The 23,938-nt window shown below is 35.2% G+C and overlaps 1 protein-coding gene across 3 annotated transcripts in view; it reads right to left on the bottom strand.

The window, feature by feature from the left end:
* CEP350 (centrosomal protein 350) overlaps positions 1 to 23,938 on the bottom strand; it is a 136,955-nt gene that overhangs the window by 100,900 nt on the left and 12,117 nt on the right. For all 3 annotated transcript variants that reach the window (XM_059937418.1, XM_059937427.1, XM_059937422.1), the window contains exons 2-9: positions 21,025 to 21,110; positions 19,951 to 19,994; positions 17,737 to 17,851; positions 16,731 to 16,890; positions 13,504 to 14,126; positions 9,348 to 9,461; positions 5,797 to 5,910; positions 1,412 to 1,558 (exon numbers count right to left, since the gene is read on the bottom strand). In XM_059937418.1, the coding sequence (XP_059793401.1) occupies positions 1,412 to 1,558; positions 5,797 to 5,910; positions 9,348 to 9,461; positions 13,504 to 14,126; positions 16,731 to 16,890; positions 17,737 to 17,851; positions 19,951 to 19,994; positions 21,025 to 21,097 (1,390 nt within the window). In that variant the 5' untranslated portion in view covers positions 21,098 to 21,110. The remainder of the gene's footprint in view (positions 1 to 1,411; positions 1,559 to 5,796; positions 5,911 to 9,347; positions 9,462 to 13,503; positions 14,127 to 16,730; positions 16,891 to 17,736; positions 17,852 to 19,950; positions 19,995 to 21,024; positions 21,111 to 23,938) is intronic.

Here is a 23,938-nt window from a genome sequence, read left to right as displayed (position 1 = left end):
AAAAAATAGCCTTTCCAAAAAAAAGTGCATCTTTTTTTTTTTTCCCTGCGTTTTATAGCTACTTTATTTATTTATTTATTTATTTTTGGCTGTGTTGGGTCTTCGGTTCGTGCGAGGGCTTTCTCCAGTTGCGGCAAGCGGGGGCCACTCTTCATCACGGTGCGGGGACCGCTCTTCATCGCGGTGCGCGGGCCTTTCACTATCGCGGCCCCTCCCGTTGCGGGGCACAGGTTCCAGACGCGCAGGCTCAGTAGTTGTGGCTAACGGGCCCAGCCACTCCGTGGCATGTGGGATCTTCCCAGACCAGGGCTCGAACCCGTGTCCCCTGCATTAGCAGGCAGATTCTCAACCACTGCGCCACCAGGGAAGCCCAATGTGCATCTTTTAATATTTCTGAAATAAGGACGTATCTTGCTGTTGATATGAATATTTAACTATATGAATAATTACTATTTCTCTCCCATATGCATATTTAATGTTACTATTTCTCTCCCTCACCAAACCCTCAAATAGTTGTTAAAAAAACTGACAATGTTATAGGCTGCCACAACTCTCCAATGAATAATAGAAAAAATTAAATATATAGAAAAACAATCATTTTATCATCTAAATGTTTGTTGATGTGGCTTAATTTTAGGCTAAGGACGGTGTGAGTTTATTTATAAGCTAGATGAAAGTGAAGAGGAACAAACACAAAATATATATTGACTTCTATATACCAAATTGCATCTCTTACTGAATCCATTCCAGAAGCTCAAATTCAGGCAAATTTTTGCCATTGGAAAGGAAAGCAGGTTTGTAGGTATTTATATTTCATTTCCCAAAATTAGTGTTCGTTAGTGAAAAAGTAACTGGTTATTTCAAATGGCACTCAAGATGTTTCAAAAAGAAATCAGCAATGGACTTGAGGGTCAAACTAAAGACCTGTGGATCTAGATCAAATTTTGTCACCCACTGACTGTATACCCTTGAGAAAACTCACTTCTCTCTCAGGGCCTGTTTCCTAATCTGTCAAACAACAACAAAAAAATCCAACCTTGTGAATGTCTACTTGTGTTTATGTCTGTGGAGATAAGACAGATTGGACTTGATTCTCTAAAGGTCCCTAAAGGTCTAACAAGATTTGATTACATGATGCTTTGCTATTTATTCATAATGACAGCTAAATGTAATTAATATAACACAAACAGAATTCTTAATAAAGATCATCATAACATCTATATATGGAAATTATCCAGACAAGCCTAATTTCTTCTTTTTTGAGCTACATTCACAATTATAATGCAAAGTCTTAAGAGCATTCTTAAAAGAGTATTTTCACCTCTCAAAGTACTTACACAAGCAACTTTTAATTGCTTTGCTCAACAATTTTAATGGTTGAGTAATTTAATTTACTAATTTAATTACTCACCAGATTTAGTAGTTCTTTCTCTTCCACTTCTGTCACTTGATGCTATTCTTCGCTCTTTTTGCTCTATTCTAGGTGCAGGTCCCAGAATTTTCTTTACTAATTTTTGTCCATCTCGCCAAGAAGATGTACTTATCAGATGACTGCTACCTAAAAAAAAAACAAAAACAAAAAAACAAAAAACAAATATATATATATTGGATTGAATTTCCAACTTAAATTTTAGCTCTCAGAAGTACATCTTAAAAAATCTCCAAACAATAAATGCTGGAGAGGGTGTGGAGAAAAGGGAACCCTCTTGCACTGTTGGTGGGAATGTAAATTGATATAGCCACTGTGGAGAACAGTATGGAGGTTCCTTAAAAAACTAAAAATAGAACTATCATACGACACAGCAATCCCACTACTGGGCATATATCCTGAGAAAACCATAATTCGAAAAGAGTCATGTACCACAATGTTCATTGCAGCTCTATTTACAACAGCTAGGACATGGAAGCAACCTAAGTGTCCATCAACAGATGAATGGATAAAGAAGATGTGTCACATATATACAATGGAATATTACTCAGCCATAAAAAGAAATGAAACTGAATTATTTATAGTGAGGTAGATGGACCTAAAGTCTGTTATACAGAGTGAAGTAAGTCAGAAAGAGAAAAACAAACACCATACGCTAACACATAAATATGGAATCTAAAAAAAAAATGGTTCTGATGAACCTAGGGGCAGGACGGAAATAAAGACACAGATGTAGAGAATGGACTTGAGGACATGGGGCCGGGCGGGAAGCTGGGACGAAGTGAGAGAGTAGCACTGACATATATACACTACCAAATGTAAAACAGATAGCTAGTGGAAGCAGATGTATAGCACAAGGAGATCAGCTCGGTGCTTTGTGACCACCTAGAGGGGTGGGATAGGGGAGGTTCAAGAGGGAGGTGATATGGGGATATATGTATACATATAGCTGACTCACTTTGTTATACAGCAGAAACTAACACAGCACTGTAAAGCAATTATACTCCAATAAAGATATAAAAAAAAAAAAGTACATCTTACTCAACCATACACGTATTTGTAATTAATCTTTTGCTTATCTTACACCAAAGTCAAAAGGTTTACAATCTAATTTTATTTTTAAACTTAAGTCCCCAAAATTAATGAACAGTTTGTTTAAATCTTGACTTACCCACACACCTCAAATACTAAGTGTAAAATGCTTTGAAAGTTAAGTACCAAATACTAATGATTTCTGAAACCTCAAGAACCAGGGCACTGAATCTAACAATTTGGCACAGAACAATAATATGTCTTAACTATAATAAGTGTTTGGTTTACCAAAACTAGCACAGTACCTGACACATAGTAAAATGTATGTCTGCTGAATGAACAAATGACTTAAGCTAAGCATAGAAAAAAAATTTAAGGAAACATATAACAAATAGTTAACAGTGATTACCTTTGAAGGGGATGGTATTACAGAGAATTTCACATGTTTTACAGATATATAACAAAACTACATACTACTTTTTAATGCATGAAACAATGACATTCAAAAAGCAAATATCATCAACACTTTAAATTGCCCTCATTATAAAACTTCATAAAAATAAAAGTATATTTCAATAAATACAGTTGTTTACCAAGAGAAAAAATTTTCATTTATTAGCTTCAGATTGTAAAAAAATTAACATTAGACCATTATTTCAAAACAGACGGTAACATAAAAACCAAAAAATGCCGTGAAAGACCATTTACAAAATAGAAACCATTTTAAAAAACTGAAATAAATACGTAAAAGTGTTTAAATGCAAAGCAATATAAGAAATGTAATGGAAATGAAAATAATGAAGTAGCACTTTAAACCTAATTAAATTAGAAGAAAATACTTTTATATTCATAGCCAAAGCTGGTAAAATTACAATAAAAATCACTCTTATAAAAATCATACTTATACCATGCTTGTTGAAATATCAATGGGTATAGTTTCTCTAAAAAAAAGAAAAAATAGTATTATATGTCAAAGTGCTCATTTTCCTTGATCAAATAATCCAAGTAATAGAAATGTATCCAACAGAGAGAAAAAAAAAAATGAAAATGTTCACTGTATAATTTTTTATAATATCAGAAGTAACCTAAACATTGAATGGTAGATAGTTAAACTATGTTTCTACTAGAAGGAGTACTGTGTGGCCACTTCAAATTACAATTTCTATAAGAAATAACAGAAATGTTCTTGTCGTAAGATGCTAAGAGAAAAAGATAAAATTTTATGGATACAACAGCTACAATCACCTACTACTGATCTTTAAATTACTGTAAGGAAATACACAAAATAATACTAGTACTTTGTTTAAGTAAGGGCAGTGGTTTTTAATCTGTCTTCTTCTATTTTCCAAGCTTTCTGTGATACTATTTTATTGATTTATAATTTAAAAAAAATACCACCCCCTCCCGCCCCCGCACAGAAATGCTGCGGAGTGTACAACTTGAGACATTCTGTAGGACGCCTGACAAAGTGTAGCCTTTTATCTTGTTTCAGGATGCATATTTATTACAAGTGCTCTGGTTAAATATTGAAAAGTTATATGCTGCAGTTTAGCATTTCGCCTTTGTAATTTACAGAAAGTATTGCAGAAAATAAACTTTTGTTTCATTTTGCAAAAAAAAAAAGAAACTTTATGTTCTTAAGCAAAATGAGAGAGCAGGCTTCTCTTCAATTTCAGCTTAATTTTCTGAATCAGGAGCAAGCAACCACGAATATACTGGGTAGCTATTTATAAATGTTGGCTTCCAAATATGCTGGGTGGTTATTTCTGAATTCTGGCTTTCTGGAATAGTCTCATGCAGTCATTGGTAGAAAAAGAGGACTTTCACTATAGATAAACTCTTAATACAGCTTTAATACAGTTTAATGACTCTGTCTTGGTCACTGCCACAGTACACACATGGGAATTAGCCCACCACAAAACTGGATAAATACAATCCAAGATCAGTATTTGTAAGTTATAGTGGTCCCAGTGCTTCACTTCAAACTATGCCCCTGACAACTAATATCACATGAAAAATACTTTGTTATATTTTTTTAATGTAAGAATTAGTGTAGTTTACATTCAGATAATTCATGTTCCTATAAAATTTTATTTTTTTATTTGTATACAGCCAGGGTCATTCTTGTATGACATCTACAGTTAACAATGGGCGTCACAAAGTAAGTTATTTGACACTCTTCTGATTAGTCTATGACCAGAAAAACAAGCACCTGGTCAGAAACCAGTGCCCCGTCACTCCTATTCCCTGTTCCCATAAGACTTCGTAAGTTCCCTATCCTACATTCATTACTCTTTACTGTAACTACATATCTACTCTTTTCCTGACAGGATTATAAGTTCCAAGAGGGCAGGGGCTATGTGCATCCTCCTCACCACTGTACTGCCTAAGCTTAGAATACCCCAGTGCCACACATATAGCAAGTGCTCAAAAATATTCGCATAATGAGTGAATGTTTGAATGTCTCCAAACTGAAAGTGACAAGTTCCCAACTTTCTCCACTTTCTCTTGACCCAAATTACTCATTGACTTAAATATGACATACTAAATAGCCATTTTCAATATAGCTAGAAATAACAATAATCAGTAGTAGTGGAATTACACCTAACAATTGAGTGCTTACCATGTGTCAGGTACTATATTGAGTACTTTTGGTATTAACTATTTTAGTTCTCACAACAACCTATGAGAGAAGTAACTACTGCTTTCCCATTTACATATGGGGAAACCAAAGGATACCAAAATTAACTTATTTACCAAAGGAACAAAGCTAGACATGACAGAGTCAGGTTATAAATCCCAGGCAATCTGGATCAAGCCTGAAATGTTAATCACTATGGAACTAGGGAATTCTCTTTTTCCCCCTTCTTGATTTATTCAGAGTCCAGCGTGACCACTACTAGCATGGACTGCCAGACTTTTCTTGTGCAACATTTATTCTCTTACGAGAATGAGTGAAGGAACTTAGCTACAGTCATAAGCCATCCCTTTGTATATAAAAGTTCACTACATAAAAATCATTACCTTTAATCTGGTTAATTTCTATTAAAAATAATGATAGAAAAAAATTGGAGGGGGGCATTATTCAGCATCATGGTGAATATATGGTTTGATGAGTATACACATACATGAAGACTTATCAAACTATACATTCTAAATATGTTTAACTTACTCTATGTCAATTATACCTCAATCAAACACACATATACAAAATAATGATACATAAAATATACTGAATTTTTGCATGTGTCGAATAATGAGAACATTTATTTCCATGTAGATGCCATTTCACTAATATGTAACTTTAGGATGGGCCTGATATTGAGAAAACCAACCTGTTTTGCATTCTGGACTTGATAACTGTGCTACCTTTTGGACTTTTCGTACTGGCTTGACCACTTTCTTCTCTTTACTTTTTTCAGCAGGTTTTTCTTTCATAGAGCTATCATCTGAAAAGCAGAAACATATATAGCAAATATTATAACAATTGCTACCTACCCACTCATCCTCCCCCACAGTATGAAAAATCTGTGTAAAGTATATGATTCAGGCAGAGAGAGAGAAACCTTCACTGATGCTATTTCTTTGACCCAAAGACTACAATGCCAAGTCCTCTTACAGCAAAGTCTAGAGATCACCGTTACTCCAATGTTAGGTTCCAATTCTTTGTTATCTTTTTCAGGAAATCCTTGAGAAATTCACCCTGCTTTCACAAACTAGAAGACGCTGCAACAGTAATACTTTCCAAGCTAGATCATAGCATTTATACAATCTCAGAGGTGAGCACTTTCACAGACTCCTTTTCATTTAAAAATTCATGGGGCTTCCCTGGTGGCGCAGTGGTTGAGAATCTGCCTGCTAATGCAGGGCACACGGGTTCGCGCCCTGGTCTGGGAAGATCCCACATGCCACGGAGCAACTAGGCCTGTGAGCCACAACTACTGAGCCTGCGCGTCTAGAGCCTGTGCTCCGCAACAAGAGAGGCCACAATAGTGAGAGGCCCGCGCACCGCGATGAAGAGTAGTCCCCGCTTGCCACAACTGCAGGAAGCCCTAGCACAGAAACGAAGACCCAACATAGCAATCAATCAATAAATCTTTAAAAAAAAAAAAAATTCCTACTTAACTGAGACATTCATGACCTTCTAGCATAAAACTTTATAAAATACTCAATATTCCTAAATTAGGCCCTTTTATGATTATGCTAGTGAAACTTGTCAAGGTATTTCACATACACACACATAAGTTACTACTCACTAATTTTTAAATTCCAACCTGGGGAAATAAACAGAACATATAAATTTGAAAATTAATCTCAATCACAGATCTGGATAAATGTACTTTAAAATACATATAGAGCTCTGCATTCTGGGCAAAGAAGAAGTAAATGTGAGTCAAAGGCCCTGAGGCAGGAGCATACTTAGTGTCTAAGAAACAGCAAGGAAGCCAGTGTGAATGAAGTGAACAAAGAGAAGAGTAGTAAGAACTAGGGTCAAGAGACATAACCGAGGGCAAGATCATGTAGGGCTTTATAGCTCATTGTAAGAACTTCAGGTTTTACTCAAGAATAAGATAAGAAATTTTTGAGCAAAGGAGTGATATGACCTGAATTAAATTTTAACAAGGTTACTCTCACAGCTGCGATGAAAACAGACCCATTAGAAGAAGGGCAGAAGCAGGGTAACCAGTTAGAAAGCTACTGCGGTAATCCAACCAAGAGACTGATGGTGGAGGGCTTAGACCTAGGTGGTAGCAGAAAGTGGTTATATTTCAGACAATGTTAGATATAAGGTGTGAGAGAAACAGAGTGATCAAGGATGACTCAAGATTTGGGACCTGAACAATTAGAAAGATAAGATTAACTAAAATGGAGAGACTACCACAGGAATAAGTTTAAGGGGTGTACCATGACCCCATTTAGTTAGTTACCTAGCTCCATTTTTGGATATATTAAGCTTAAGAAATCTATTATGCATCCAGGGGAAGGTGCAGAGTTAGCAGCTGGATATCAATCTGAGTTCAGAGAAGTCTGGCCAGAGACATAAATTTGGGAATCATCAGCAACAGAGCATTTTTAAAGTCCTGAGACTAGATGAGCTTGCCTAGTTTGTATATAGATAAACAAAAAATTTAAAAAACAAAAAAGGAAAAAGAAAGGGGTGGAGGAGAAAAGAAGAGAAAAGAAAAAGAAAAAAAGAAAAGAAAAATAAAGAAAAGAGAAGCACAGATCCAAGCACTGAGACCAGGACCTGCTGATGTTCAGAGATCAGAGAGTCGATTAGGAAAAAAACAACTAAAAAGGAGCAGCTAGACTTAGGAGGAAAACTAAACACTTATGGTATCCTAGACAGATGCCAAGTGAAGAATTTCAAGGAAGAAGTGATCAGTGATGTCCAGTGATGCTGAGAGATCAAGTAGGATGACAAATGAGAATTAAACATTGGATTTAGCAATGTGGAAGTGTGGAAGTCACTGATGATCTTGATAACAGCAGTCCACAGACATGTAGGAGCAAAAACCTAACAGAAGGTTTCAAGAGTAAAACAGAGGAGAAAACTTGGAGACAATGAAGATAAGGCAACTTTCTGAAGTTTTGCTGTAAGTAAAAGAAGAGAAACAAGGTAGTTGCTAAAAAGAGTAGGGCCAAAAGAGGGGTTCTTTTATGATGGCTGAGATAACAGCATGTTATCAAACAGTATGTTGATGGGCATGACCTCGTACAGAGGGAAAACTTGATGATGCAAAAGAAAGAAAACAAGGCTGAAGTAATGTCCTTCAATACACAAGAGCAAATGGAATATAAAACACAAGTAGATGGGTTTGTTTAAGATAGGAGCCCAGGCAGAGTTCACCCACCATATCAAAAGAGAAGGCAGACTATAATACGCAGACCTCTTTAAGAGTTTTTTGACATACATCATTCCACTAGTCTATAATGATACTGTTCTACGAAGTATATAGTTATTATTCCTATTTTACAGATGAGAAAACCAAGGAAGAGAGGTTATGTAACATAGATAGTATAAATAGCTAATATGTGGCAGAGCCAGAATTTGAACCCTTGTAAACTGATTCCAAAATCTTTGCTCTTAACTATTATATTTCCTTTCCACATGGGAAAAAATTTCTGAAAATAGTGTTCCAACAGTAACAGTAGGAAAATTGGACTGGACAGTTAATGCCACAATATTTATTAGCAAAATCTCCACTGGGGCTTACTAGAAAAATCTCAGGCTTTAGAGTCAGACAGACTTGGTTTTGAACCTTGGCTTCGATTCTTAACTTTATGCAACCTCGGGAAAATTACTCTTTGGGCCTACATTTCCTCAACTGTAAAACATTCAGAAGACTAAGTACCCAGTAGCATCTTGCCCAGAATCATACAAGGTGTTCAATAGTAGTAACATTATGAGTATGACCTTCCTATTTCCCTCTTCCAATCTTCCATAAGTTACTCCTTCCATCCTCTATCATTATTCCCTTCCTATAATGTTCATTTCTCTTCCTGCATTTTGCCTTCATGTTAGTTATCTTATCTGCTGCCTGCCAAATTACTGACCATTTCAAAGATCTCAGAGGTCTAGTAGAAGTAAACTTCAACTAGACTCTACTATGTTTTCTTCAAATCAGACAAGTCCAACTCAGAAAGACCCTTAGTTTAAAAATAGCCTAGTTTCTGCCTCATCAGCTATGTATGCTAATTTTAACCCTGGAGCAGAGCCCAGAGGCTAGAAGAGTCTTACAACTGACACCATCACTACTTTAGTATACCATGCAGTTAGTAAAGGGAAATATCTTTAGTTTGGTGACAATTTTATGTTTAAGTATTGCACGTTAGACAGTATGCATGATAAAACACTCAAAACCTAGGAACACTCTACACTCACCTGCAAAGTGAAGTGCTAAGTCACGATACAGTTCTCTACTCATGTTTTGAAACTCAGCCTCCTGCCACACTTTCCCATCAGGTGTTCGAATCTTGGTCTCTGAAGGATTGAAGCCTAATATATAACCAACAATACAGAACATTCTTATTAAAGTTGCATTAAAAGTTTTGTTATATTCTTTTATAAGTGAGATAAAATTAATAAACTATAAAATTCACTCTTTTAAAGTGTACAACCCCCTGGTTTTTAGGCTATTCAGAAAGTTATACAACTATCACCACTATCTAATTCCAGAGCATTTCATCACCCTGAAAAGTAACCCTGTGCCCATTAGCAGTCACTCCCCACACCATTCCCTCTATTCCCCGGCAACTACTAATCTATTTTCTATCTTTATGGATTTGCTTGTTCTGGACATTTCATAAAAATAGAATCACACAATATGTAGCCTTTTGTGTCTGGCTTCTTTCACTTAGCATTTTGTTTTCAAAGCTCATCCACCTTATAACACATATAGAAGTTTTATTTCTTTTATTATTGAATGATATTCCATTGTACAGATATACCAACATTTGCTTATCCATTCATCAGCTGATGAACATTTGGGTTGTTTCTACTTTTTGGCTATTATGAATAATGTCGCCATAAACATTCATGCACGTGTGTGTGTGTATGTATATGTTTTCAATTCCCTTGGGTATTATACCTAGGAGTGGAATTTCTGGGTCATATGGTAACTCTATGTTGAACTTTTTGAGAAACTGCCAAACTGCTTTCTAAAGCAGCTGCACCATTTTACATTCTCACTAGCAATGTATGAGGGTTCCAATTTCTCCATATCCTCACCAACACTTGTTATTGTCTGTCTTTTTTATTATAGCCACCCTAGTAGGTGTGAAATGGTATCTCACCGTGGTTTTGATTTTTGTAACCCTAATAACTAATGATGTTGAAAAGATTTATAAGCTTTTAAAAGAGGAATGCATCATTAGCTACCACATAATATGTTAACAAATACTGTTTGGAAGAAGTAAGCTTCAGTGAGACAAAGCAATATACATTTGTTCAAAAAGACTAGAAATGGAGATGTACTAAATTAAATGATAAATGGCAATCATAAATTATGGATATCAGAGCTACAAACTACCCTTCTTAAGACTAAAAGAGAGACAACGCTACTCATTCTTCTTTTCTTTGAATACAGGCATTAATTGCTATCATCTGTCTGATTTTGCCTATGGCTGAACAAATGGACAAGCTGCTATCTACATAGGCAAAATGCAACCAAAGTATGGAAAACAGTTCTTTAAAACATACCTGCTCAATTTCTCAACAAACATTACACATGTGCTATTTCCTAGAAATTATCATTCTAATTTCCTACTTCAAATTTATCACTACTCTTTTAAGAAACATACAGAACTCAGAATGTTATTTTGCAAAAAAAAAATAATAATAAAGTATCAAATGTGGATGATAACCAGAGTAGTAAAAAGATTTATATTTTCAAATGGGCTCCACTTACCAAAGAATCGCCATTAAATATTTTGTAAAATTAAATCAATATAAAGAATGGAGTCAAAAATTGGTAAAAGTACTTTAGAAGTGTTAGATAAAATGTACTGGTAAACTAATTACGTGTCTAATAAAAAATAATCTATTCAGCTCTTAGGAACAACAGCATAAGCTTTATTTTACCTGACATTTGTAGCATTGGGCACACACAATTATGCCTATAGCTATATAAGGAAAATGTTTATAAACATAGTGTTCAGTCTATTGCAAACCACAGTTTGTAACAAGAAAGTGTGGCAATTCCTTGTAAAGCTACCTCCCTCCCAACATTTCTCACCCTCATTCCATCTCTACATTCAACCCTATCATTTTTTCTTCTCTCCTCTTTAGGAAACATTTATTTCTATGGGAGCCTTTCTTTATATTTGATCTTTACTAACAAGTTAACTTTAAGAAGCTTTCAATATCTACATCAGTTTCTCTTTCTGTTCCCCAGTTTTCATTTTCATTCTCTTTGTGCACATTTTTTCTTACTAGTTGAATTTACTGAATAGAATAAAAAATATACTGTGCATTTACTTGTGTCCAAGACACTGTACTAAGCTCTAAATAAAATACAGATGACCAAAATAGGCTCTTAACATTCTTGGGCATTTAAACCAGAAAGAAAAAGATATGCAAACCACTAAGTATAAGGAAGAATCACATAAACACCACTGTGCTCACTACTTCAAACTTTAAACATACACACACAAAAATGTAAAAACAAAGTTTAGAAGGGGTTTCATATGCTAACAACTGTATAAAAAGAGAAAGAAAACACACACACATGCCCTCTCTCTCTCATTTGTATATGAGAAAATTATCTCTGGAATGATACACAAATTGTTAACACAAGTAACCTCCAGAAAGGGGACCAGGTGGTTGGAGCACCAGAGTGATAGAGCTTTTCAATGTACATCCTTTTCATCTTTTGAATTGTGAACCAAGTGAATTTATTATGTATTTGAACAAGTGAAATTAAAATGTCACTTTAGAACACAGTATATTAAGAGGGTTTTAATTTACACTGACAAAAAGTTGGCAGAAAACCAGTTCTACACCGCTGGAAAAAATAAATCCATTGCTCAGGACACCGGAAACCATATTCTGTTACAATTTCTGAAATGTATACTACATTTCATTAGTTAGCCTCCCAAAAGTTGTATTCATAATATATTTTAATATGAAAATTAACATGTTAAAAATTAGTAAGTAAAAGGAATACACGAAATCCAGTCACCACTCAAAGGAAGTTATCCTTAAGATTTTCACTCTGGTTATTTAAGGTTGTTTTCTTTTTTAACTTTTAGATTTTTATAAATTATTAAATAAAATATAGATTCAAATCAACCATCTTGACTTTGCCTTAGTGGAATAGCTTTTGGAATTTCAGAACTTTGACTTCTAGAATGAACAAACCTTAAAGGTACAATCTGTATTTAATGGGTCTGATACAAGTATAGCCAAAGTTTTGGATAATCACTATCTCAGAACCAACAAGAACATTCTGACCCCACCATTTGCTATCTGCGCTGTCAACAGTGTGGACAATTATGACTACATGGCACACAAACTACTAGAAGGATAAGAAAGAATTTTACTAAGGGAACTACCCATAATTTTATCACAAATTATGTAGAATAAAATGCTAATTATCTATCTTTTATCTAATTCACAATGAATAGCACTAGCAAAACATAATAAACAACACAAAAAACTGTTAATTGCTCGAACTTTAGATAGTTAAATTTGTTCTGTTAAAATTAACAGAAGAAACAAATCTTGGCTATATTTTGATCTTCATACATTTATCCAAACTAAAAACTGAACTTGAAAAAATATCCACAAAAGAAAGGCCAGAATGGCAGGAATTTTAAGACAAAAGTCTAACACAGAGTAACCTCATCAATGAATCAACTCTTTATTAAAAATTTTATATGGGTGACCCTGTGAAAATAGTTTCAGGAATAAAAAAATGCAAACTCCTAAAAACCACCATATATAAAAACTTGAGTTGGGCCAAAACCAGAAATTCTCTCTGAAAAGCATCTTCTCAGTGGAAATCTGATTTAAATATTGTTTTCTTAAACATGGCGAAAACCCCTGTCAAAATTTGAAGGTTAAGGTAACAACAGGGTCCAAATGTCAGTGCCAAAATATTCTGTAACCAAGTATTAACTGGCACTGACTGAATTATCTTTCAAACATTACTTTTGAAAGAATTTCTAATAACAATCCAAATACAATGGCAGAATAAGAGCAATATTCTTTCAGTTCTCTGAAAGTTGTACTAATTTTTATTTTCTCTTTTGTTCAACTTATTAACTGTTCATATGGTGGTTCTCAAACTATAAGGACCTCGAGGGACTTGTTAAAAATTCCAATTCTGGACCCTATCTCCAGAAATTCTGATTTAGATCCAGTGTAGGATCCAGGAATCTGCATTTTTAGCATGCATCCTGAATTAATTTTTTAAGGCATTAGATTTGAGAATCACACCCTGTTCTAAAGATGGTCCTCTCTACTCAAATACATCCAAGGGAGAAAGGGAGACAAGGAGGCAGGAAGACAGAAAAAGACACAAAGACTGATTACAAACCTTTATATGTTGGAGCAGGTGGTGCTGTTGCCACTTTCCTGACCTTTGCTGTTACTGAGCTATCAACATTAACAACCATTACTGGATGGTCAATATGACCCAGATTCTGGCCCTGGTCATTTGTTTCTTCTGAGTGTTCCCACTGTTTCCTGATCCGCTCCTTGAGTTTTTCCAATTTAACATCATGTTGTCGCCGCTTTAGGATATCTAATCTTTGGGAATTACAGGTACTAGTAGAAGATGGAGAAGAATCAGTTAACCGTAACACTTTTGAATCAACATCACGGCCCATGTAACATACAGAAGGCTTCAAAGTGTTCTCATTTCCTTTTGCTCTATTAGGCTTTTCTTCATCACTTCTCATAGGAGCTGCCATCTTAATCAAACATTCAGAATTCTGCAATGCGTCAATTGTTGGTCGATCATTTAAAAATCTAACAACTGTATCATTGACGACAGATGATTGGGAGCTCTCAAAATCACAGCAATGTATATTCCGATCTTCCTGATTGTATATCATCCGGTTCCCACTCTCAGGCTTCTCTTCATTAACATCCACACAATATATATGCTTTGACTCTAAATGGCTGGGACTTATGTTGGACGGTGTACCATGGACTTCCCTGTTATTAAAAAATAATTAGCGTTGAATAAAGAGTACAAAAACCAGTCATACAAACTGAATAGAGAACTCTAAGCTAACATTAGAGACCTCAAAAACCTAGAAGTTCCAGTAAGTTAAAAAAAACAAAATAACCATTACTACTATTAAAATTCAATGCTCAATGCCTCCTGTGTATCAAAGTTTAGATTATGGCAAATAATCTAAATCATAATCTGCATATTATAAAATAAGAAATATGCAAAAGAGGCATAGAGAGATTTCCTTAAGAACCCCAGAAAAGAGGATTACAATCTGACTTTGCATATTCACTGGACACTATTACCAAAATGTACATTTTACTTCTCCATGAAATCTTAAGAACTAGGAAAAAAAAGTGCTCAAATTCTGACATTTCATATGTATAACTTCTAAATAATGTACCAAATTAGCAAATAGATTGGGAGTAGAAATTAAGTGGAAGTACAGTAAATATTTTCCTCCAAATAAATGTGGTTAGTAAAGTTTAACCTCTCTGAAACACAGACAACTTTTCTGGCAGCTTCAAATTATGTAAAGCATATCTAGAAATACCAGAATAAGCAAAGAAGACTGGACACAGCCAAAGTACATATCACAAAGTCCACATGTTCTCTACTCATAAAAACACTAGCAAAAGTATTCCTTCATAAACTATTTTTATTTTACATATCATTCTAATAAGTTATATTTTAGGAACAGAGCAGTTAATTAAAAGGGAGGTTAATGAAGACAAGCCTCAGCAGTAGGAAGAATACATGAAAAACTACCCAACAGGGACTTCCTTGGTGGCGCAGCAGTTAAGAATCTGTCTGCCAATGCAGGGGACACGGGTTTGATCCATGGTCTGGGAAGATCCCACATGCCGCAGAGCAACTAAGCCCATGCGCCACAGCTACTGAGCCTACACTCTAGAGCCCGTGAGCCACAACTACTGAGCCTGCGTGCCACAACTACTGAAGCCCGCACGCCCTGGAGCCCGCACACAGCAACTACTGAGCCCGTGAGCCACAACTACTGAGCCCATGCTTCGCAACTACTGAAGCCCACACCCTCTAGGGCCTGGATGCTGCAACTACTGAGACCTGCGCACCTAGAGCCCGTGCTCCGCAACAAGAGAAGGCACCGCAATGAGAAGCCTGTGCACCTCAATGAAGAGTAGTCCCTGCTCGCCACAACTAGAGAAAGCCCGTGTGCAGCAACGAAGACCCAACACAGCCAAAAAATAAATAAATAAATATTTTTTTTTTAAAGGAAAAGAAAAAGAGAAACTACCCAACAAAGTTATAAAAGCAGATAAACAACCATCTGAACCTGCAAGGTCTGAAACAGTAGCATTTACCACATGTGGCAACTGAGCACTTGAATGTGGTTAGTCCAAACTGAGATGTGCTATAATGTAAATTACATACCAGATTTAAAAGATTTAAAACAAAAAAGAATGCAAAACATCTTTGTGTGTGTGTATGTGACTACTAAAAATCTTTTAATTACATATGTGTGGTTCACATTAACGGTTCCATTGTAAGTACTGATCTAAATGTTTCATGTATAGGCATAAAACTCTAAATGCCACAAAAATTCTTAGAGTCATGACTCTATTACAGCATAATATGGTAATTTTGTATCTATCGTGAGTGCACGAGTGTGTGCATTTTTCTAAGGAGATAGTCCACAGCTTTCATCAGATTCTCACTGGGGTCCATGACCCAAAAAACATTAGACCCTGTTCTGAATGGCTGACTATTAAACAAGATGGGGGCTGAGAACTGGGTTCTGTAGCTTCTCTCTGTAGAGATCAAGACTAAATTCAATTATTTTCACTATCTTGACCAGACTGCAACAATTCACAGGTCTAAAATTAGCACATGTAGAGAATAAAATAAAGCATAAAATGGTAGGTTATCTACCATGCTTCAATCTTAAAAAGGGAAGAACTCACCAAAAAAAAAAAAAATGTAATTTCACACAGTCTTTCAATCACTCACTCATTAAATATTCACTATACAGTTCTTTCAACTTTTCTATGAATATGAAAATTTTCATAATAAAATGTTGGAAAAAATATCTAGAATACTTAGTAAATGACAGGCACTAAGATAATGCTTTGAGAATAAGACAGATTTACAGTCATAGATAAACTAATGTAATGGGTAGATATGGAATCAAAATATAATGCAACATGAAAGTGCTCTAACAGAGGAAGCACAGAGGAAGGGTTAAATAAGCTGGAGAATGAACTGGGGTAGAAACAAATCTGGCAATGTTTCATACAGAAGGTGATAAAAGAAACTGAATAATTCATTTGTAGGTTTATTACAATGGCAGTGGTCTGGAGCAAATATTACTACTTCTTCTCCCCAAATATTCCATCTGTAAAAGAACAGAAAGTCAGCATTTCATAATATAAAAGATTTTGCTTTACCTTTTTGGAAAATGAAAAAGGTAATAATACTAGATCCAGAGTGCTATGAAAAACTGAGAAAATAAACTATACTCTTACTATAAATACTACAGATTAACTCTATTTTATAATTTAAAAAAAACAAAAAACAAAAACAAAACAAACAAACAAAAAAACACTAACCTGTAAGAAACCAAAGGTTCACGAAATTCCACACGATTAATTTTCTTTACGTTACTCTCCAGGGTGGTAGCTCTGAGAGGACTACGAGATTTCTCTTTTCGTGATTTAGAAGATTTGGAGGTTGGAGCATTAACCCAAGAATCATCCAGGTATCTACCATCTGAAGAAAAAGGAAATCTATGGGAACATATGATATAAAATACAACTGTCTCTGAATGCGGCTAGTATTTAAGAAAATAACTTAGGTATCTATTATTTCTGAAATCCCTGGTTGGATATTATATAAGTAGATGGGAAAAATTCAGGTTAAATTATTACAGTAACTCAACTTATGGAGAAAGACTATATTCTGAGCAAACAATGCAAAATAAAATTCTACATAAAAAATTCCTTTTTGTCAAAAGTTCTGACTCAAAAAAAAGAAGTATCAGATAAAACCCAACAGACTCACAGATTAATAAAAAAGAATCACAGTATCGGTGGAAAGTACTAACCTGCAGGTTTATCCCACTAATTATACAACCACAGAATTAAATATATGAAAGGTAACCAAAGAAAATATTTACACTGTGTCAATTTATGATAGTATCTCTAAGACAGATATTCCAATTTTGATTTTAAACCCCAACAAAAAAATATAAGTCTTAAGTCAACTAAATTTCAAAGTGATATACCTGTGAATTAAAAACAAAAAAGACATTATAACCCTAAAGGCTCAAAATCAAATTCTCATTAACAACAAATGAAAACTCACTGTCAAAGGCGATGCAGTGGTGCTAAGTCCCTGATCAAAAGATGGTGAAAATGTCATCTACGGTCACTGAATACAAGCCTGCTTCATAACTACTCAGTACCAAAGAAAAAAAAACTAAATGCTGATGAGGTATATAGTCTCTGACAAAAGAACAAGGAAATACATGGGACTATAAGAAGAAATTAAGTTGAAATAAAACATCAAAATTCATATTTAATATATTTATATCTTTGGAATTAACCTCATACATACCTTTTCTACTTATTTTTCTGGTAGCACTTGCAGAAGATTTCTTGGTATCCATGACAGAATCAAACACAGCTGTACTCGTAGGGGTTACTTCCAATTTGTTTTCAATGTGTCTCAGCTAAAGTTTAAACACCATCAAAACAAACAGGTTAATCCTGTAAATTAACCAGCTACCATCAATTTAAGTAGTTATTTAAAACTATATTGTCCAACACCTTTCTCCAAAGTAGAAAAAACTTAGGAATGCTTTATTTTAATTAAAAAAAATAGTTTTCCCATTATTTACCACTTAAGCTCTACTAACAACTGGCTCAATGCTGCCCAAATCTGGACAAGAAAATTAAAGAGTTTGTAGAACATCAAGGAGTTTCTATTTGTCCTGCTGACCTATTTTTTTTAATCGTTGAGTTTTTTAAAAGCAGTAAATTTTCTGACATTGTATGTTGTGTATCATTAAGCTACATATTTTGTGCATTTCTATATATTTTATGCATTTTACACGCAAAAATGAGGAAAAAACAATTCAGCTAGACTAAAATTTAGGACTATTCAAATAGCCACAACTTTTCTTTTTTTCTTCTTTTTTGGCTGCGTTGGATCTTCATTGCTGCGCGCGGGCTTTCTCTAGTTGCAACGAGCAGGGGCCACCCTTCACTGTGCTGCGCGGGCTTCTCACTGCAGTGGCTTCTCTTGTTGCAGAGCATGGGCTCTAGGCGCACGGGCTTCAGTAGTCGTGGCTTGCAGGCTCTAGAGCGCAGGCTCAGTAGTTGTGGTGCACGGGCTTAGCTGCTCTGCAGCATGTGGGATCTTCCCAGACTAGGGCTTAAACCCGTGTCCCCTGCATTGGCAGATGGATTCTTAACCACTGCGTCACCAGGGAAGCCCGCCACAATTTTTTATAGTTTTGTATCTACAGAATAAGTTTCACAATAAGGACAAAATTCACAAGATAGAATTCAGGTTTCCATATGCTTTACAATTTAAGTCGACTTTTGATATTACCACCAATGATTTTAAAAAGCATTTTCCCCGCACATGCTTACAGGAGAAAACTTGAAAAAAACAGGAAACAGAAAAAAATAAAATTAAAATGATCAAAATTCCACCACACAGAGACAGAAACTTTGTGTAAAATTCTGATTTATCTTCTTTCAGATTTTTGCAGTGCAATGTACTCACAAGATTGGAATAATCCTTTATATATTAATAGTTCTGTATCAGACGTTTTTCCCCATTTATATTATGAACCACTTATCCCTAAAAATTCTTTTTAAAAGCCCAATTATTTTTTTGGAAAACAACTATTAACAGTTCAGCTCTAAATTAGTTTAGCTCTAAATTAAACTGGGGAGAGAAACTATTCCTATGTTATAGATGTACAATACTTATGCAGAAGAGAGAGAATATATACTGATTGCTGTATTCATGGGGCCAAAATTTGACTCTGCATTATGACCAAACCTAGGTTATAGTACCTTTTCCAGATTGATTTTCAAACCAGTTCAAAAGATTAGGGGACAGAAATCACCATATTCAGACAGTAAAGAAATAGATAATTCGAACTCAGGTAGAATACAAAAGAAAACAAACAAAATATATATTAGAAGAGTAATTTGCCTAGAAAAGCAGATGAAAAAGAAAAAAGGAAAAGGTCTCTCTTTGAAGAAGCTATGTATCACTTGCCAAATTTGGATTCCTAAACTCCAGACAAGACTGGACAGAACATAAATGAGAACATTTGCCCATAATCATGCTTTTTCAGCAGTGCTAAGAGAAAAGAGACTGCTATTGCCACAAAAAAAGAGGAGGTAACTCACAGTCCACTCAAGGAAAAGCTGTTCCTTTCATTTCCTGACTCTGAGCCTTTTACATAGACACAGCCCCACCTTCTCAAATACATTCTATGTTTTAAATCTTCATCTCAACATACCAATTGAGCAAATTTATTAAAGCAGAATAAATAGTACAAATTATCTTAATCTTTTATATGCCATAGTGTTAATGTTTCTGATACTTAGTGTCTTAATTATTGCTTTACTGTCTAATAGTTGTCATTAATGTTCATTTTGTAACATATAGTATATAACTTCTTACAGAAATGTTTAACCTTATTTTCTTATCAAAAAAGCACTACAGAAAAAAATTGTAATCTATTCAATCACAACAGGCAATCAATTTTAGACTAGAAAGAAATAAATGGAAGCTATAATTACTTACAGCAGCCTTGGTCTGAGAAAGTGCATCCCATGGTGTGGTTATATCTGCTGGGCAATATTGATATTTACTGAATTAGAATCTCTGAAGTGTACCTTGGAATCTGCATTTTAATAAGGTCCCAAATGCACTCAAAAGTTTGAGAATCACTTTATTAGGCAGAACTATTCCCCAGCAAGTGCTTTATCATATTGAGCCAAAACACGATTCCTCTCCCACCCTCTGAAGCCGAGCTTCCCAATATACGGTTTAGTTGTATTAGACACTGATCCCACTAGTCCTTAGGACAACTGGACTAACACCCCCCCCACCTACACCCCATCAGACATCTCTAACAATAAGTAGTATCCTCAGTTTATCCCAATGAGCTGAACAAATACAAAATATAGTATTGTACTGCATTTCATATTATGATATGAAAAGATTAGAAAACTACTCCAGACTTCAATCTACTAGTAGAAACAAGGTAACATCTATTTAGTCTTTCAGATAACAGCCCTTCAAAGAGTTTAAGTCTATATATTTTCCTTGAGTCATCCTTCTCTAGGATAACTATTTTCATCTCCTCCAAATGCCCCTCATGTGACGTGATATCCAGATCCCTCACAAACCCAATAATCTTGCTCCAGATATACTCCAGTTTGTCAACGTCCCTCAAAAAATATCATGCCCTAAATTAAAGTTACCCCCAATGCATCATTTAAAAAAAAAAAAAAAGAGTTCAATGAGACTATTATTTTTGTTACCTATGCACTACAGGTCTATAACTATATTGGGAGCTGTATGATATTTATTAACATTAAGTCAGAATTTGTAAGATATTATATATAACTAATTTTACATATACTGATTCATTTTTAAAAAGGATGTTTTCCCTTACAAAACAGTTTACTATTGGGTGCCTTTGAATATAAGATATCTTGTATATTTAAAACAAAATTGAATTTTAAAAATTATTTATCCACTTGTTCTAAATCAAAGCATATGGATAATTTTCATTTACTGAATAGCCCAGAATTTTAGGCATATGACCTAAACAAATCATTAGGTTCAGTTTCAAAAAAAACCAAATCATACCTTGAACAGTATCCGTGCTTTGAGAGTTCCTTGGATTTGGTAAAGGCACCTCTTTTGATTTGCTGCTCCTCATCCTGCCAATTTACCTGCAATCACATCATTAGCATTCACTGAAAATCAATATTATAATATTAGTAAAGAAAATGCCCTATCTTGCCTTTCATGAAAGTCAGAAAAGAATTTTGTCATCTCTAAAAGTTATATCTGTATTCTCTTAAGAGTTCCTGATAATCTAATAACTTTATTTTTGCTTGGAAAACTAAACCATTAAAAATTATATCATGGGCTTCCCTGATGACCCAGTGGTTAAGGATCTGCCTGCCAATGCAGGGAACATGGATTCGAGCCCTGGTCCGGGAAGATCCCACACGGCGCAGAGCAACTTAGCCCATGTGCCACAACTACTGAGCCTGCGCTCTAGAGGCCGCAAGCCACAACTACTGAGCCTGCGTACCACAACTACTGAAGCCTGCGCGCCTAGAGCCTGTGCTCCTCAACAAGAGAAGCCACCGCAACGAGAAGCCCGCGCACCACAACAAAGAGTAGCCCCCGCTCATCGCAACTAGAGAAAGCCTGCACACAATAATGAAGACCCAACACAGCCAAAAATAAATAAATATTTTTTAAAAATTAAAAAAAAAAAAAAAAAGAATCCACCTGCCAATGCAGGGGACATGGGTTCGAGCCCTGGTCCAGGAAGATCCCACATGCCGTGGAGCAACTAAGCCCGTGCACCACAACTACTGAGCCCACATGCCACAACTACTGAAGCCTGCGCACCTAGAGCCTGTGCTCCACAACAAGAGAAGCCACCACAATGAGAAGCCTGTGCACTGCAACGAAGACTAGCCCTCACTTGCCGCAACTAGAGAAAGCCTGTGCGTAGCAATGAAGAACCAATGCAGCCAAAAATAGATAAATAAATAAAATATAAATAAATTTTAAAAAAACAAAAAAGAAGAGGAGCTTAATTTTCCTCTTGTTGAATGTAGGCTGGACTTAGTGGTTCACTTTTAACAAATCAAATGTGGTGGAAATGACAGTGTGACTTTCAAGACTAGGTCATAAAAGGCATTGCTTGTTCTCTCTCCCTCTCTCTTAAGGATCCAGCTGCCATGTCATGAGGACAGTCAAGCAGCCCTATGAAGAGGTCCATGTGGCAAAAAAAACTGAGGCTTCCTGCCTACAGCCATATGAGTGAACTATCCTGGAAGTGGAGTTAGCCAGCAAGAGATTATCAATACAGAATTATGTCTCATTTTCTCTATTATAAATAACACTGAAATGAACATATTTGTGTACATTAATGCTCATTTGGATCACTTATCTAGAACAGGATCTACAAAGTGTGCTAAAACTGAACTAAAGAATGTACAGAACATGCTACTCTAGAGATCCAATGTTAAACTGTTTTCCAATTTACAATAACATGAACCCAACAGTTTCATTAATATATTTAAATATTAACTATGCTTTTTACTTTTGCTGATTACTAAGGAATATTAATTATATTCCTATTAGGGAAGAATATGGTTGCTTTAATTTGAATTTAGTAGATTGCTAGCAGGACTAAACATTCCACCATAGATCTTAATCTAAGTTCTTCATCTGTGAATTATCTTTTCTTGCCCTTCGCCCACTTACCTACCAGGATATTAAAGTTTTTCTTATTGATTTGCTGAGTTCTTACATTATAAATATATTAAACCTTTGTCATATTTGATAAAAATAATTTTCTTCAATGTCTGTAAAGGCAGCTCAATATGGTGAATATTAAAGACCCTAATTTAAGAAAAGGAAAAGCCTACCTACTAAGTCCAAACATGTAAAACTAAAGGTATAATTAATTTTAAGGGAGTTATTTTCACCTATAGTAAACAATCCTGGTTTATAAATTTTTCAGAAAAAATTTTCAAAAATGTTCTAAAAATACAAATTTTCATAGATAATACAATATGACTCTAAGAAAAGTCAGTCTAGGTTTTTAAAAACAGACAGGGGTAGCAGAAAATCTAAAATCAACAAATATGCCAATAGTTAAAAAAGTTTCTAACCATATTGTAGAGAACAAAAGTACAGACACCAAGGGGGGAAAGCAGGGGTTGGGGGGGTGGAATGAATTGGGAGATTGGGATTGACATATATACACTAATATGTATTAAATAGATAACTAATAAGAACCTGCTGCATAAAAAATTAAATAAAATTCAAAAAAAATAAAACAAAAATTAATGACAAAGAGCTATACTTCCAAAGATTAAGTGAAGATTTTTTTTTTTTTTTAATTTATTTTTGGCTGTGTTGGGTCTTCGTTTCTGTGCAAGGGCTTTCTCCAGTTGCGGCGAGTGGGGGCCACTCTTCATCACAGTGCGAGGGCCTCTCACTGTCACGGCCTCTCCCGCTGCGGAGCACAGGCTTCAGACGCGCAGGCTCAGTAGTTGTGGCTCACAGGCCTAGCCGCTCCGCAGCATGTGGGATCTTCCCGGACCGGGGCACGAACCTGTGTCCCCTGCATTGGCAGGCGGATTCCTAACCACTGCACCACCAGGGAAGTCCAAAGTGAAGATTTTATTTAAGTCCAACTCAGCAAAGAAAATTGGGTTAATTATTATTTGGTATCTGTCATATAGATTCTTAATGACTGCATTTTGTTATCTGGTAGTGAAATTTTACTGAAAGTAATTTTCTGATTGACTTGTATTCTATGACATATGAATTATTAAAAAATAAAGGTTAATTAATCAGACTTTACTGTATGTAACCAACACTGTGCATATTCCAATCTCTAGCAGCAATGCATATGTGAAAAGATGGTTCCTGCAGACTGTTTCAAACAGGGTACCTGGATTCAACTTGTGTTTTATATGTATGAGAAGTACACTACTTCATAAAACGAAGTTTTTTTGTAATGAGA

Source organism: Balaenoptera ricei, chromosome 1 (assembly GCF_028023285.1).
Source record: "Balaenoptera ricei isolate mBalRic1 chromosome 1, mBalRic1.hap2, whole genome shotgun sequence".
Classification (NCBI taxonomy): domain Eukaryota; kingdom Metazoa; phylum Chordata; class Mammalia; order Artiodactyla; family Balaenopteridae; genus Balaenoptera; species Balaenoptera ricei.
The sequence above is the reverse complement of the archived record's forward strand: the minus strand, read 5'-3'. Positions and strand labels throughout refer to the sequence as shown.